General features: G+C 36.2%; 1 protein-coding gene across 1 annotated transcript in view; it reads right to left on the bottom strand.

Moving 5' to 3' along the window:
* Vps13B (vacuolar protein sorting 13B) overlaps positions 1–18,193 on the bottom strand; it is a 1,316,993-nt gene that overhangs the window by 473,492 nt on the left and 825,308 nt on the right. Inside the window, exon 33 of the mRNA XM_090406926.1 lies at positions 14,640–14,717. Within this exon, the coding sequence (XP_090263052.1) occupies positions 14,640–14,717 (78 nt within the window). The remainder of the gene's footprint in view (positions 1–14,639; positions 14,718–18,193) is intronic.

The raw sequence follows: 18,193 nt of genomic DNA, 5'->3' as shown, positions 1-18,193 counted from the left end.
CATACAAAATATTAGTTAATTGGGATTACAAAAACACCTATATTTTTTCAGAAATATAATCATAATTATAGTTTTTCATACATAAAAAAAAAAGAAAGTGATTTCGATGTCGATGGTTTCATAAAATCTAATAGATTCGCCTGACAGCATAATGTTTTTTTCTTGTCACGCAAAATTTCTTCATAGCAAGCTAATGATTTTTTAATTCCTTGCCTTGTGGCTACAATTTGTTCCTCGTTAGAATCTATGTCCTCCAAAATCTGTAAACCTTTCTTTTATGATTGTTCTTACTGTGGATTCCTGTAGATCGAACTTCTTTGCTAGCTCACAAATTTTCATTCCGCCTTCAAAATCCTTAATAATGTTGAGTTTTGTTTCCAAAGTCAATGTTTTTCTTTTCCTACTAGCTGTAGAAGATTTGGACTTGCTTCTTTTGGATGACATTATTATTTTTTATGTGATAAAATTTTTATCAAGAACATAACATTAAACAATTGCAAGGTTTGTAGGCTATAAAAATCATGTATGAATAGAGACCATGCGAAACACGTCAGTGCTTGTTCACAGCATTTGTGACACTGGCGAATTCGGCCGGCACTGGAAAGATACGACTAGTGGTGAGGCGTGAAGCGGGACGGGGATATGTACATATAAGAAACCACATAACTCGGATTCGCGTAAGTCAAGGCATGACTGTATATGCATTCCTGATGATGACCTTGACACAGAAGTTGAAAGTCGAGTGTCATATTTCTTTGATTGTAAGTAAAATAATTGCTCTAACATGTATGTTTTTTTTTTGTTTCCATAAATGCTGACCACTGTGTAACCTTGAAAGAAAGAACTGCATATTATTATTACAGTTTGTAAGTGTATGTGTCATTATTACCTATTATAATTTTTATCAATACTGCTATTAAAAAAAACTCCATTAATACATTCATTTAACCATAAATCCTATTATCAAATGTAGACTAGAGGAAATATGAGTTTACAGTGATAAAATTATTTTCATGGAAAAATAACTGTAGTGAAATCCCATGAAGAAAAATTAAACGAAGAAAATCAGTAATCATAGTAATTTTACTGTGATTTTTACTAAGATCATAAATTATAGATATTCCGTTTTGTGTATTACTACCCATCTTATTAAGGATTAAGACAAGAAATTATATTCTTGGCTTAATCCTTTGTCCCAATGTAAGCAAACAAAGCTAGCATGTGTATCTTCACAACTAGGCTATTTGCTTACAGAGGCTAATAACTTCACATCAATTTGATTAGTATCCCATAATGCAAAGCACCCACATCCTTTTGGATGTGTAATTTTTTCATCATTTATTCTGAAAAACTGAAGCAGGATTGTAATACACAAACCAAAATATTTATAATTTAACAGTACATCTTAGTACATTATTAGTTTGGAAAATAATTAGCTATAATTGATTAATTCTGGTTTATTATATTTATCAGTGTTTATCTATTTGCTTGTAATAGTCATTTGCTTGTTTGTATAGTTTTAAGAGCAATTATTTTTGTGATAAGTATACTATGTTTCACATCAGCACACCAATGCATAGAACAATGGCAGGCGATTTCAATAGGTGTGAATCTGTTTGCTGTAGTGTACGTTGAATGTATTCTCTTCATCAATTAATGAAAGATTTCTGGAAGAAAAGTGAAACGGATGAGTGAGCGTGTGTTGAAGTGTTTCTAGAGTAATGTCACAAGTGTGAGGAGAGTAAGAAGAATGCTAGCGAGCTGGTAAGTCAAACCTTTGTAAAGCACAGATAAACAATAGCAAAAAAAAGTTCACATGATCCTTTGTGGTAATGCTACTAAAGATAAAAAAAAAAATGATAAAAATGCTATAGCTATATTCCATAAATACAATATAAAGGCAACTTTTGAACTATCCCACAAAATTAAAATGCATATTTAGTTTATCTAAAAATCCTCCTCCCTACCATGCCACCCAGAGGATTACGATGCATAATTCCTTTACTATGGTGAAACAAGCCTTTCTAATAACGCACTCCAAATGTATGTCACACAATTAATTGAAAAGGCATAAAGTCCCTACATTGCACCAGAACTTGGTTTGAAAGAAAATTCAAAGAAGCTTGTGAGTTGCTGATTCATCATCCCAATCTCAACAGGAATGATTACCATTCTATTCATAACAATTCATCCTAACTTTGCATCATCTAAAAACAACTGTATATCCCCATTCAAATCTTCCCAAATATCATTAACATACAGGTTAAACAGCAATGGCTCTAAAGCAGACTCCCCCAATGCACACCACTAGTGACTTTTTTCTTTTGGGATATTGCTCCCCATGAACAACTTGTTGATACCGATTAGGCAGCCAATCTTCAATCCTAAGCTCTAGTTGGACTCAACTTATCCATTGGCATGCCAAGGGTATTTGCCACCTGGGTGCAAACTTTTATCGGCTGCCCCTAATACTGCATTGTATAATCCAAATTAGATATTAGCTACATAAAATGCCGTTCTATCAATGTTGCCGCTCAGGTGCAGTGCACCCCTTGCACCTTCGGGTTGGTGCAGCCCTGAACTTATCATGTGATAATCTATCAGAGGTCTTTGCAAAGTCCAAGTATTCTATCGTGTATACATCTCCCAAGTGCAATGCTGCTGTGACCTTACTGTAATAAGTAACTAGATTACTTAAACATGACCTCTCTTTAGCAAATCTGTGCTGTCCATCAAAGATAATATCATTGTTATCAACCCAATTGTTGATCGTGATTCTCACCAGTCTTTCTAACACTTTAACGACAACACTTGACACACATATAGGGTTGGTGAGATGGATAGGAGGTGATTGATGGAGAGATACTAGAGAGTGGTTTATTCAGGAGTGGAGTCCAAAAGATGGCTTGTGACTAGTGGTATGCTGCAGGGTTCTGTTGTTGGACCACTACTTTTCAAATTGTTCATTAACGATATAGGAAAAGATCTGAGAGGAAGTGTTCACTTGTTTGCTGATGATGCAAAGTTCGGTAGAGCAATTGTGAGTGCACAGGATGTCAAAATTTTGCAGGATGATTTGGATAGTTTGGAGGACTGGGTTAGGGAAAATGGATGCCAATTTAATGTGGCAAAGTGTAAGGTTATGCATTTTGGAATGAAAAGATTAGCAGCAGTATATCATATTGGTGGAACCGTACTCCAGGAAATTGATGAGGCCAGGGATTAGTGAGTGTTGGTGAATAGGGAGTTGAAGTTTAGGGGGCACATTGCAAAAGTGGCTAAATCAGCTCATCAAATCACTTGGTTGCTGAAAAATACTTTAACAAGCAGAGACAAACAAGTTATTGTTCCTCTATATCGAGCCTTGATAAGACCCCATCTAGACTACTGTGCCCAGATATGGGTGCCAGGGTTTCTTCTTGATGGGGAGGAGGTGGAGAGGATCATGGAAGCTGGGCAAGAATGTGGTTAGCAGGGGTGTTAGAGCTAGGTTTTTTAATTGGAGAGTGGTGAATGAGTGGAATAAGCTGCCAGAGTCTGTTGTGGGTGCTATGACCGTGAATGAGTTCAAGGCGAGGTATGATAGATACTGTGTGAATGTCGAATAGTTCTTCTTGACATGATGTTAAGGCCTCCCTTGATGAGTCTGTCGACTCCTTGGAGTTGCCCGAAATAATAATAATAATAATTTGATGCTTAAATTCTGTCATCTCCTTTATGAAGTGGTACAATCTTATCTTCCTTCCACTTCCTTAGAACTTTACCCAATGTACTCATATTAAACAAATATGTCAAGGCAGATGCCAACTCCCTGATACATTCCTTTAAAATACGCAGTGAGATATCATCAAGTCCCACAGCCTTATCAATATCATGTTTGCTTAATTGCCCACATACCTCTTCCTCATTTACAGTGACTCTCTTCTCCTCCTCATCCACTGCTCTCAAACTATCATGATATCATGTTCACAAGGATGAAAGACCTTTATGAACTACTCATTAAATATCTCAACTATATCCTCTACAGCAGTTGTCTTCATACCATTTTCTCCAATCAGTGCCATCCTACAATAACTGCTCTTATTTTTAGTGACTGCATATCAAAAGAACTCCATAGGTTTTTTTGCAGTTTCATTAGCTAACTTCTGCTCATACTGAACCTTTGCTACCCTTACCAAATGAGTCACTCTCTCCTTATCTCTTTTTTGTATTCTCATGGGATTGATCATTACTACTCCTATTGTGTTGCCTTCATAATGCCTTTTTTTCTCTCCACCGAATGCTTAATCTCGTCATTCATCCATTTCATGCCTACCTTATTTAACCTTCTGACCTTTGGAATACATTTCGATATTGCTTCTAGTAGATAGTTTTTGAATATCACCCAAGCAGTATTGATCTTCTTCCACCCAATTCCTCATTACATGCTACAGCTGCAAGCCGTCTCCTGAGCTTATCATAATCATCAGCCTTGTAGTTTTACATATACCTTTTCTTCATGAAATTCCTCACTTTGCTGGCAACAGCCAGGTAACCACCTAATGGTCACTCTCACCAACTGCAGGGAGGATTTGACACCTCATTTATAATAACATCCTCTGATGAGATTTTTAATCTAAAACTCTTGATCTTCATTTGCTTTGCGTTGCATAGTGTGTAAGGTAGCCGCCCTCAAGAAACGCATTTTCTTTACTTCCAGTTGCTATCTGGTCATCCCAATCTATACTGCCATAATTAAAATCACCCATAATGATCACCTTTTCCCAATAACTTGGCTAATTTGATTATACATTTCCTGGTCACTACCTTTCAAATTACACTTCCATCTCTATTTTTGTCAGGATGTCATTTTCATCCAATCATGTCTCAGTTATTCCAACAATTTATAGGTGAGCAACCATTTCATTCCCCCTGTTTCTGATACTTCTAGCATTCATATATAAACATAACAGCTCATTCTTGAGTCTATAACAAGGTTCAACCCTATCAACTCATGTGATACTAGTTGACTATGGAGTTTCTGATAATCACCCACCTTTTAGTTCCACACATATAGACTTTCTTGATAACTACTATCTCCTGTTTAACTACCTTCCAAACCAACACCTCATGATCACTTTCACCAACAGGTGGAAGTGTTGATATCACATCCTGTGAGGATATCATCATATCTAACACCGATAAAGCTTGTGTTGCTTCCATCACATGCTGCTTTAGATAGTTATCCCACAGAAATTCAACAAATTCACTCTCCTTGTTACTATACACTATCTCTTCTTTCCAATTCACATTCCTATAATTAAAATCTCCCATTAGGATATTCTTCCTTTTACTATCTATCTATATGTTCACTGGACATGTACAGATGCCGTATGATCATTCTGAGTATCGGAATGATCATACTCGGTGATGTGCCACACCAGGCCTCGCCACGTAGTTCAGTCGTTTGCTTTTCTGGCGGCCTCAACTCTCTGAAGATCAGTCACTCCACACACCATCCATCCATCCAACTCATTGATGGTCTACTCTTTCCTCTTTTTCAAGGAACTTTACTTTCTATTACTGTTCTGAGAAGTCCCCCTTCCATTCTATCTATGTGTCCAAAATATTTTAACTTTCTTCTGTCAATATCCTTAAGGAGCCTTAAAGTTCCACTGATCTTTTCTAATACCCATTCATTTGTATGCTTTTCAGTATATGATATCCTCAAAAGCCTTCTGTAACACCACATATCAAAAGCAGATATCTGTTTCTTATCTGATTTAGGTTCCAAGTCTCACATCCATAAGTCGCTGTTGAAAAAACAACTGCATACAAAATCCTTAACTTTTGGATTTGGAGATAGATCTATTCTTCCAAATTTGATAGTTCCATGTATAATGCTATGCATTATGGGAAAGGTCACTACACAGACCGGTTTCGACCTTTATTGAAGTCTCTTCAGTGGGAGGCAGACCCAAAGGTGATACCAAGGTTGAAGCAATGCAGAAGAGACCTCAAAGGTTGTCAACCTTAGTCAACCTTAGTCAACCTTTCTCCAAGTGTAAGCAAACTTTGTTTGCTTACACTTGGAGAAAGGATTAAACAAAATATATAATTTATAGTCCAACCAAGTGAAAAAAAAACTTCAAACATCCTTTTCCAACTTGAAGCCAGTCAGTCAATCCAAAACCTGTTCTTAACGTGGCTTCTTGCTCCCTGTACAAATTGGCTATCAACCTGATAGTGTGTTGAGGAAAACCCATTCTTTTCATTACTTCCCACAGTTTCACATGATTAATACAGTCAAAAAGCTTTAGAGTGGTCTAAGAAACACAATTACCAGAGGGAGTCTGAATTCTTTATATTTTTCTATAATCTGTCTAAGGCAAAGGATCTGATCTCTGGTGCCCTTACCTTTCCTAAAACCTACTTGTCTCCCATGTCCTTGTAATCAATCTATGAAACACTCTTATCCCTCCATCCCCTGTGGCTTTAACTCTGCTAGGATTTCATCTGCACCTGGGGCCTTATTGCTGTTAAACTTCTTAACTGCTCTTTCAACTTCATGCCTAAGTGAAGGAGATTCCAAATCAAAATTTTCCTGGCGAGAGGGCTCCACATTTTCTTTATCCACTCTGCTGTACAGTTCCTCACAGTATTCTTTCCATCTGTTTTTGATTTCCAATTCTTTTGTTAATAATGCTATATTCTTGTCTTTGATAACATTCAATTTAGGCTTAAACTTGCACTTTAAGTCACGAACTAAATAAAACATCCTTTTATAATTGTGCCTCCTCATCTGGAACTTTATCTCTTTACATTTATTAGTATAGAACTTTTCCTTGTCCTGCTTGATGGTTCTTCTAACTTCTCTATGTAATCTCTTGTATTCTTCAGTCCCTGTGTCTCTTTGTTTTTCCAACTGCCTTCTTTTGATTAGTTCCCATGTTGAATCTGATATCCATGAGTCTCCTGATCTTCTTATTGGGCCGAGATACTTATTCGCTGTATCCTGTTGACTCTTTCACAAAGCACATCTGGTGAGTTCTCCTCATTGGTCTCCAAAAAAATCACCTCGGTTTCTTCTGCATAATATAACAGAAGAAACCGAGTTGGTTTCTTCTGTGAATCCACTAGGAATTATTCTAACATACAATCTAGTGAAATGTGCCTGACCTGGAAGTTTTCCGAGTCTTAGTCTTACTTTGGCTCTTACTAGCTGATGGTCTGTACCACAATCTGCTACAGGGCAAGTATGCACATCAGAGGAGATGCTCGTCTTCCACCGCTGGAGAGCCAGGATGTAATCAATCTGGTGCCTTGACCTATCAATGTTAGCATGGGAAAATTCCAACAGTCCTTCATCACAGGGTGTTATGTTCACCCAGACCAAACATGCCACACTCTGGACTGACTCTCACACTCTTTCCCACTTTTGCATTTAAGACCCCTAAGATGTAAAGTATGTCTCTCCTTGGTAGGCAGTCCAAAACAGTTTGTAAGTTTTCATAAAATTCCTCACTCTCTTCTTCAGACCTATCCATGTAGGGGGCATAAACTACCACAATTGATACATTGGTAGACTCAGTCTTAAGTCTAATAGAAAGTATCCTATCATTAATGGGGTTATATATATATAGCTGTCTTCAGTATCACAGCTACCCCATGATGTTTTTGAGTCACCACCTGAGTAAATAACTAGCTTACCATCCTGTCTTTTGAAGTGACATTCTCCATTCCAACTGGTCTCTGTAATTCCCAGGATGTCAATTTTATACCTATCCATCTCTTTACAGACAATCTCAAGAGTACCCATCTGTAGACCCCAAACATTCCATGTGCCTATGTAAAATTCCCTTCTAAGATTAATTTTATACCTTCTGTGTTGCTCATTCACAGTATCACTGAATGAGCAACTGACTTTTGATGGAGACTGTAATATACTTCTCGAACAGGACCCTCTGCCTAAGATCTGAATGCAGCTCTGATTATTCTTCACGACAACCGATGCAGCATGAAATGTGTTGTAAGGCACAACCATATTAGCATTTTGGAGTGAAGTCACTGCAAGAAGAAAGTGGTAGAGTTGCAGAGGCCGTTTCCACATAAGATGAGATGAAATAGCAAAATAGGAAAGATTCATCCCTAGCCCTCGAATACTCTAATAGCATTGGGGGAAGGAGCAAGAAGAAAAGAAAAAAGGGGAGGGACCAGTCTACAGATAATATAAAGATGTATATTATGTGAAGTAAGGCATGGTCCAGCATCAAGTACCTCGGGTTTGTCATGCCCGTACTCACTAAAGTGAGCCCCTGAGGCATTCCTTTTACTTGCCCAACTAATTTGTCTAAACATTTGACACTCAATACTCTCCACATTCCCCGGCCTATAGCAGCATTCTATTAGATATGCTATTCTCCTGATCTCAACTTCACACCAAACATCTTCAAAATCTTCACACGTACTACTATTTTCCACTTCCACTCTTGAAGGACACAAATTTCTCTGCAACCATTAACAATATATCCCCTCCTCTTTTCATCTTCCTATCCTTTTGAAAAATTCTCTATCCTACCATTTCAAGTTCTGAGAGTATATCATCCTCAGTCAACCATGTTTCACTTATGCCAATTATCTTTGGGCATACTGATTCAATCAATGCTACAAACCCAGCCCTTTTATTTCTGATACTCCATACATTACTACACAAGCATAGCAAGTCTCCATTCTTTGAGGCCATGAAATCAACACAATCACTTTTTATTCTCTCTGCTATAGTGCACTTCACTCTTCATCCTGACCATCCCCGTTTCCCCTGATCCTGACTACGATTTTCATTTATATTCATATCATCCCCACTGTTTTGCGCTGCAATACTTTGATCTGTTATAATCACTTCCACACCTTTGTATCAATCCTATTCCCATCTTTCCACACTCTGCCTCTCAACTTCTTTCTCTGACTCTTAGTGATACTAATTTCATATAAACCCTGTGTACTCTTAGTAAACAAGAATCTCTCCAAATGACTGAAAACAAACCCATTCAAATGCATTCCGTCAACTTTGAACCACTCTAACTTCACTTTGAATTCATTCCATACATTCACAAATTCAATACCCTTTGCTTGACACAATTCAGCCATCTTGTTATTTGGTATCATTGCTCTCCATCTCAGTTGACTGTCATACCTGAGCAATAAACTAACCACTTTCCCAATGGCACTATTATCCTTCTCTTTCTGCAACAACTTCTTCAAATCCCTTTCCACATTCTTTGTCTCACTATTCAAGCTATTTGTGCCCACCACCCACTAATTCTGATGCCCATTCCTCCCTTCTATGCAAAACATCTAATATTCGTTTTATTGCACTACCTTTAAAACATGTCTTGTGCACTTTATTTTTTATCACACTTTTAATGACTGAGTCACCATATAATGCAATCCTATTATTCTTATATACTTGCTTCTTCATATTGACTTACTTGTCATTTACATTAGTTATGCTCTTCTTTAAATGTTCACTTTCCTCCTCCATAAATTTAACCTGACTCTTCAATTTCATTAACTCTTGTTTATGATCTTCCACATCCCTTCTATTATTACCTCGCAAGCACTTCCATTCTCATTTTTGGAACATCCTAGCTTTTCATCGCACTTCTTCTTCTTCCATACTATGATAAATTCCATTTTATCGTTCAATCTAACACTCCGTAAATCTTTTTGGATGCATACATAAAACAATTGTCACATCTTATCCACTGCAAAAAGTCCAGGGAAAAACTTGATCTGAGTTGAGACCTTCTGCACTGCTGGCATATGCTTATTTGCTGCCATTTTTGTAATGTTAACTTATACTTCCACATTAATCAAGATAACAACTGAAGCGAACACTTTAAACCACTGCATGATAGTACAATGATTATATCCAGTCTAGTTATCGCACAAAAGCACTATTATACAAATCTCACAATATAATTTAGAATTAAAAATAAAACACTTTTCATAACACCATTCAAATAAACCACTATGTCTCATCGTGACACTAGTGCTAGCTGCTAGTGTCGGGATGAGAAATGTAACTGAAAATTTACTTTTTTTGCCTGTAGGAAAATTATTTGAAACCATATGAAGACCCTACAATGTGGCTGTTATCTAAAGACAGGACAGTGATGGATGTGAATGAGAAACGGATGGCCAATCTAGGAGTTGCCATCAACTTCTCATCATGACTTATCATAAATTTCCATCTGTCTCCCACCTAGTGTTATCTCCCATATTGATCTTCATGATCTCATTTAGCGATTTCCATTCCCTTCTATTCTTATACAGGATTTAAACAAAGGAAGCAGCAACTTCTTCCATATGCCTACATGTATCTCTGCTGCTGATAACCAACTACTTTTCATTTCTCCTTCCAAATGCTTATGTAAGTAATATCAACACTGTGTATGTAATCAATCCTTTTCCTACGATATTCAATCCTACTTGATGAACATTTGCTTCATCGTCATATCACACCACAACTGTAATTCCAAAAATGTTGAGTTAATTTCCATCCTTTTCCTAACCATGGTGGAATGATGCATAGAAAAAAAAAAAAAAAAAAGATCACAAACAAAACTTGGGGAAGCTTTTTAGATATGTCACATCAAATTAAATTGCTCGCAAAAATGTTTAAGCAAGACACATTCAGTGTTGTACTTATAAAACTTACTTTTGTTTGATGTGGAAAAGAGAACTTAGTATATATCTTAGTAGTTTGACATATTTAAAAACCTATACAACTTGAAACTCAATCAATTAAGTTGCTGGTCAACGCTAGATAGGAAGAGATCGCCTCATTGCCTATAAGAAGTATGATAACCAACAGAAGGCAGCATCTGACTCACTATCCAGTACTTTCTGTGTTGCATTTTGTTACTAGGTGTCCACTTCAAACTGAACAAAGGAAAATGTCTACCTATTCAAGTGTTCTTCCTGGTTTTCCCAATGCAAACATCAAAGATATAGAGATATAGTATAACAAGGCAACCTTCCCATTTTTAGTAGTTTGGTTGGCTCAGTCCCAAATTATATCCAAATTGCTAGAAACTACACATACATTATTATTATAAAACACAGTCATGTAGGCTGGACTGTCACCTTGTTTGTATTGCAGAAACTAGAGTGAACAGTGGAAAGTGAAAAGTGGTCATCTATGGAACAACTTCAATCTCAGTAGAATTGAAGATAGGTATGAATATTTCTTCAGTACATACCATCAGCATAAGAAGTATCAGTAGGAATGGGAAATCTGCCAATTTTTCTGTTATATTCACTTCCCATTCACAAAGAACTGAATATAACAGAAAAACTTTCAAAGTACCATGCAAACTTAATTAGCATTACTGAAAGAGGAGCAAGTCTCCATAGCTCAATTAATATCGGTGACTTTTCATCTGAAAAGTCCTAATAAAGGACTTTTCAGATGAAAGTGTGTTAGCTAAGATTCATATGGAAATTAGAAGTTTTTTCCATCTCACAAAACAGACACAATTTACAGATGTAGCAGATAATGCACTAAAATTAACCACCCTTTCATAGTGATAATCAGGTTTCTAAGAGGCCATGTTACTTGGCCATGGTAGGCCATTGGGCATTAAATTAAATGAAAGAAAGATCAGACCACGAAGACCACAACAGTTGTGATCCTCCTAAATAAATCATAAGTAAGATTATATACTCAGTCACTAGGGATCAGAGAAAAACAGAGATATAATATTGAAAGTTTATTTTTCACTTGGTTAGAATATAATAAATTTAGTTTAATCCTTTATCCAAGTGTGAGCAAAAAGTTTGCGCCTGAAAGTATCTTCAGGACTGGGGTAAGGTGGTACAACACCAGGGCGACTCCTTGCAAAGGTAAAGCAAGCTACCAACACTCCTATCTCAGTATCTCCCATAAATCCAGAGTAATTTATTAAAAAGGTGACACACCATTTGGCAACTCCTATAGGTAGAGATGACCTTGCTAATGCTTCTGGCTGGTATCTCCCCTTGGGCCTGGCTCCCACTGAAGAGACTTCAATAAAGGTCAAAACTAGTCTGGGTAGTGGCCCTTCCCTTAATGCATAACATTATACATGTCTGCAAGGAGATGTGTTTTGCATTATGGGAGATACTGAGATAGGAGTGTTGGTAGCATGCTCCACCTTTGCAAGGAGTCACCCTGGTGTTGTACCACCTTACCCCAGTCCTGAAGATACTTTCAGGCGCAAACTTTGTTTGCTCACACTTGGATAAAGGATTAAACTAAATTTATTATAAGAGATATAATATTCAATGCTAAATATGATGAAAATGTCTTGAATGGAAGCCAGTTTCAAGAATTTTTGAAGAGAATTCCCTTATCAGATTTATATGGAGGAAACACAACAAGAAATAACAAAAATCTTATTGACTCTGTTGTTTTTGACAGTGATATCTTTAGACAAGAGTGTGGAAGGAGTTTGAAATGGAAAGTAACCCCTATTTAGGAGAAGGATACAAATGAATACCCTGCTGAAAAAAACTATGCACTAGCTTTGAAAACAACAAAGTCAAATATAATCAAAATGTCAGGATATTCTATGAGAATATTCCCTGCTCTATGAGAGAAAAACTTATCCCATCACCCCTTTCTTGATTGCATTCATTCTCAACTTTCATGGATACCTTCTCATCCTCTCTCCACTATTCATAAAATGAAAACTTCAATCTACTGATATCCTATATGATCCTTCCAAAAATTTGGGTCTCTATTGTCTCACCATGTTTCTCCTATGCTGTTAACATCTGCAGTCCACAAATTCACCATCTCTCCTCATAATCTATATTTCACAGTCCTGATATCATCTTTACATGCTTTACATCTTATCATCTTTATACCATCTCCATTGATCTGCATCACATAAGAAACCAGAAGACTAAACTTGCACAGAATAGTCCAAGTGAGGTTGTATCAAAGCCTTGTAAAGAGGCAAAATGACTTCCTTATCTTTAAGTGTTAAGGTTTGTATCAGCATTGCAATTATATTCTGAGTTGTATTTGTGATCTTTACTATAAGCTGCTTGAGCTTCAACTTCCTATCTAATAAAACTCCATGATCTCTAACCTGATCATTTTCTTCTAGCATAATCCCACCAATGTAATATGACATTGGATATCTATCACACCAAAGTGTACATAATATTTACTAACATTGAGAGTGGGAGTGGTGGAATCCATATTGGTGGACACCAAGTAGCAAACAAATTGTCTGTTTAAGGACCTTTTCCATTATTTTTGAAAGCATTGAGGTGGGAGCAATAGGACAATCAATTGATGGCTGTGTTTTACCTCCTACTTTAGGGAGATAGGCTGGAAAGGCTTGCTTTCCAGCAAGTCTAGACTACTGGTAGGTGCAAGACAGGTATGACAGGTTACAAAGATGATACAGGATAGATGTTAATTGTATGAACACCAACATTTAGCACAAATGGATGGGTACCATTTGAACCAGAAGACTTCTTAGTGAAGATTACTGAGTATTTTTCTGATGTTTTTCTGACAGTAGATCAGTAGAGGCATGCTGTGGATAGGTCATGGAATAGTTGAGGAGATCTGCTTTGGTCATCTAAACAAAAGTTAGATGAAAACACTGATGCCAAGAGATCTGTCTTTTAAAAATGAGATTTTGCCATTGTCCCAACAGGATATAAGAGAACAATAGCAGAAGAGAGAGAAAGAGGGGGGGGGGGAATATGGTAAGGCAAAAGCTTTCTCAACAGCCTTGGTGGGAAACCAGAAGGTGTGATTGCCATTTTCAGGAGGAGTCAAACTTAGTACATTTGGCCTTCACAAAGTCTGCTTTAGACCAGATGATTTTTTTTTAATCTTATTATAGGATGTAGTGTAACTGAGTTACAAGTTAGAATTTTTAATTTAAGCCACTGCATGTGTGTTGAATTTTTTGTCTTAGACTACTTTGGAACATTCCAGCAAGAATAATTTATATGATTGGTTGAAGTACTTGGATCAGGAGAGAAGAAAATATAATCAGCTTATGAAAAAGAACAACAGAAATTCCAAATGTGATCCCGATTGATAATATAAGAATGCATAGAATAAATAAGCCAGATTAGTTAGAATGAGATTGACCTATAGAAAAATAAATATGAATGAGGTAATGGTCAGAGCTGCCAAGAGGAATGCCACCATCAATTATGTATTTAGAGGGAAAGCTAGTTTTGAAAATGTTCAGGATGTTAAGCAAGTGATGAGGATTATCTGGTATTCAAGTATGTAGGTGTAAACAACTTCTGTTAGGTACGGTTCAGCATCCCTTCCAGCTTAATCTGTAAAGGTAAGAAATGGTAACCAGTTTGAATTATGAATGGCATAGTCTCCAAGGGTGATTATTTCACCATTTGGGTAATTATACAATATATACGATGAAAAGCCAAATGGCTATATTTTCTGGCAAAGTTAATTAAATTAAGGGGATAAAAATCTCTTATTATTTTACAGCCAGTATGCAAAAAAAAACTTCTAGCAAGCACCTTCTAGAGTATGTATCAGTGCAGCTATAAATGGCTTTTGGTGTGTGTGTGTATGTGTATCGATAGATTCCATATTACTACCATTCCTTTCTTACCTGTTGTGATCTATAAGACCTCCAACTGTATGCATACATTTTGCGGCTACCCAAAACTATGCTTTCATCTGTGTTTACCTAAATCAGAAATTCAGACAATATATTATTAAATTAATTCTTAAATAGCAATATTACAATATTGATAACAGCAATATTAACATTTTATATATGGGGGGGACCTCATTGTACAAAGGGATAATTATTCAATAGAAACCCATTTAGCACGACACACCATAAGAAATACCAAGATATACAAATGTACATGTTTTTGCACTCAAGAAATATAAACCTATGAAAAAGCATGTATAAAAGGATATTTAAATTTTTGATTTATGGAAAATGAAGGAAAGGTAGAAATATTAACATGTTTGCTGCCAACTACGAGTATACTCGTAGTTCGTATATGAGCTTCACAAGCCAACTATGAGTATACTCGTATGTCGATTTACCGACTTCCTATGCCAAACACGAGTTATCCTTTTGTATAATTACCTTAATTTGGACCCTTGGATTCTGAATAAAGCTGAGAGCATGTCTGGGGGCTTGGTAGAAGAGAAATAATTTCAACTAAAATATAGTATATTGTGTATGTGCCTCAGATGCCAACTACGAGTATACTCGTAGTTCGTATATGAGCTTCACAAGCCAACTACGAGTATACTCGTATGTCGATTACCAACCTCATATGCCAAGCGTGAGTTAATCCGTAGTATAACATGTAATTTGTAAATCAATTTTAAACTAGTTAAATCAATAAAAATAAAAACCAATCAATGAAATAAAAAAATAAAAAAAAATTTATTCATATTAAGAATGGTACATTTTAAAACAATTTTCCACGCACAATGATGGTTTTTCCTGCAAACAGGACAACAATAATGTGTTTCGCGTCTACGTTTGTTTCTTGTACAGACACGGCATGGCTTTGTTGGGTGATTATTTTTTTCTGTTGGCGGTAAAATTTCCAAATAATGAAAATCCCAATTCCTCCTGATATTCTCTGATGCTGTAAGTTCATCCATCCCAACAAAAATTGAGATAAATTGATCTCTAAATTTTAATGCAGACATTGCATTTCCAGTAATCATGTTATAAAATTTATGTGCATTTTGAATGTATACCTCAAAAATGCGTATTGCCAATTTCTTTGGCCATCTAATTGTCTTTCACAAGGTGGAATAGTATGAAAGCATTTGATCAGAAAGATCGGTGCCTGACATACCCAAATTATAATCCCTAACGATATTAGGTTTTAACCATTCCGATTTTGCACTTCAACCATTTCAAATTTGTGCATATTTGAAATGGAAAGGATTTCCCTCTTATCCTTCCATTTGCTGACTACAACAGGACCTCTTCTTTGCCAGACAAATTCCCCTTTCTTTAGTTTCTTTTGAATAACATCTGGTGGATTGTTTTCCTAATATTTCTCAGCATTCCACACACATAAGTTTTTCTGTTGGTAAGCGATTCTGTTAGAGCTACAGAATTATAAAAATTGTCCATATGCAATACATAACCCCTGTCTAAATATTCTTCCATCAAGTGGAATACAACATCATATGTGTGACACATTTTCGCTAAAGACGATTCAGATTTTCCTGTATAAATTTTTATTTTTATTCACCAATCCATTTGATTTGCACAGTTCATAGAATTTCATGCCATATTTATGTTTTTTTTTAAGCATTGCCGAAATGCCAGTCTACCGCGCCACAACACCATTGACTCATCAATACATAAGTTTCTGTCTGGTGTGTAGCAATTTCGCATTACACTATGCTTGGGAATTATCTGTGAAATGCAAATGACGCAATAAAATTTGAAATCGATTTCGGCTCATTTTAGAGCACCAAAATGGCAAATTGTAAAGTTGATTTGTACTTCAATAATGCTCAATAGACGGTAAATTACAAGGATCCATATGAAGTAAAAGTCCAAGAAATAATTTCATTTCAGGTATGTCTGTTGCTTTCCAGTTAGAAATTCTTCGACTTTTTTTGAACTGCGCTCGGCTTTCCTCAATATTTTGTAAAGCATATAAATTGGTTTGTTCTACTAAAATTGTGAGAAAATCTCCAGAAAAGAAAAGTTCAACTAACCTTTTGATACTGAAAATTGACACTGAAATTTCCAGTGTCAATTTTAAAACCTGCAGTTTCAACAAAGTCAAATTGTGGGGGCTCTTCTTCTGAATTTTCCCAATAAGTTGATGTTGATGTATTTGGCTGGTTGCTAACTTCATCTTCAAAAGTTTCTTCATCGTCGGAGTCACCGTTAGAGTCGTCTGTAGGATCATTTTCGGAATCGGAACCAAATATTTCATGAAATTCATCATCGCTCATATTAGCATATGCTTCTACTTCTATATCAGTAAGTTTTCTTTTACTGGTCATGGCGAAATTGAAGGTTCTTAGAGACTAGAAACTAAAAATGAACTAGACGCAACAAACACTGGCATCAGCACATGTAATATATAGATGGAAGTGATACGAGATTACTCGTAGTTGGCGTATGAAACAAAATTCGATCTGATAAGCCGGCTACGAGATTACTCGTAGTGACTTTGAAGATGCGAAAAGCGCTTGGCATGCGGGAACAAACTATGACTGAGTAGCGTGGCAGCGAACGTGTTAAGTACACTATCCACTATTTTATCACTTTCTGTTAATAGTTATCTGGAGATCAGAGGCTCTTGGTTTAGGATCATTAGGCTTTTTTTCTCATGAGAACTAAACATACAGGGATATTTTCACTATAAGATCCTCATCTATGTTGCCAGCTGATGTACTATAATCTCCACTGTACCACTCCTTTATGTAAGTTTTACTTCAGAATGCCTCAGCATTCTGTTGTTTAAGAGATACCTGTGCCATGAGAGGTTTCTTCAATTAACACAAAAAACACAAGGGATAAATAATGCAACAATTATAGCAAAAACTCTTAAACATCGAACAATATATGAAACTCAATGGCTTCTCAGAAAGGACAGTGCAACAGTTTTTTAACTCCTATAATCCTAGCTTAAATAACAAAAGGAAACAGTATGTTGAGTTCCAATTCCTTACATTTCTGGCATCTCAGAACAAATTTCCAGAATTCTTAAGCAATACAATTTAGTGGCTACTTTTCTTCATATGAACAACGGTCTTCCCTAGCTCTATCTGATGTCTACCAAGTTCCTTGTGACTGTCATCATTCTTACTTTCGACAAACTGAACACTCTTTTGTAAAGAGAATACAAGAACACCAAGCTTACATTAGCAACAGTAAATCTGAAAAATCTGGCTTGACACAGCATGGAATAAATGCAGACCACAACATTTTATGGTCTGAATCATGCTTACTTCATCCATGTTGGTATAAATTTCATTGCTTGTTTAAAGAAAGCATTGAAGCCTTCTGAACTTAAACTGGAATGACTGCCTCTCTCTATCTAAGATATGAAAAAGTCCTATTTTAATCATATATCAATCGTTTTTTTTTTTAAATAGCTAATGAATTATCAATATTTCCTCAGTTATACAATTGTGTTGTTTTATGGATAACAATAT

Source organism: Typopeltis vanoorti, chromosome 17 (assembly GCF_054136105.1).
Source record: "Typopeltis vanoorti isolate ZY-2024b chromosome 17, IOZ_Tvanoo_1.0, whole genome shotgun sequence".
In the NCBI taxonomy this organism is placed as follows: domain Eukaryota; kingdom Metazoa; phylum Arthropoda; class Arachnida; order Uropygi; family Thelyphonidae; genus Typopeltis; species Typopeltis vanoorti.
The sequence above is the reverse complement of the archived record's forward strand: the minus strand, read 5'-3'. Positions and strand labels throughout refer to the sequence as shown.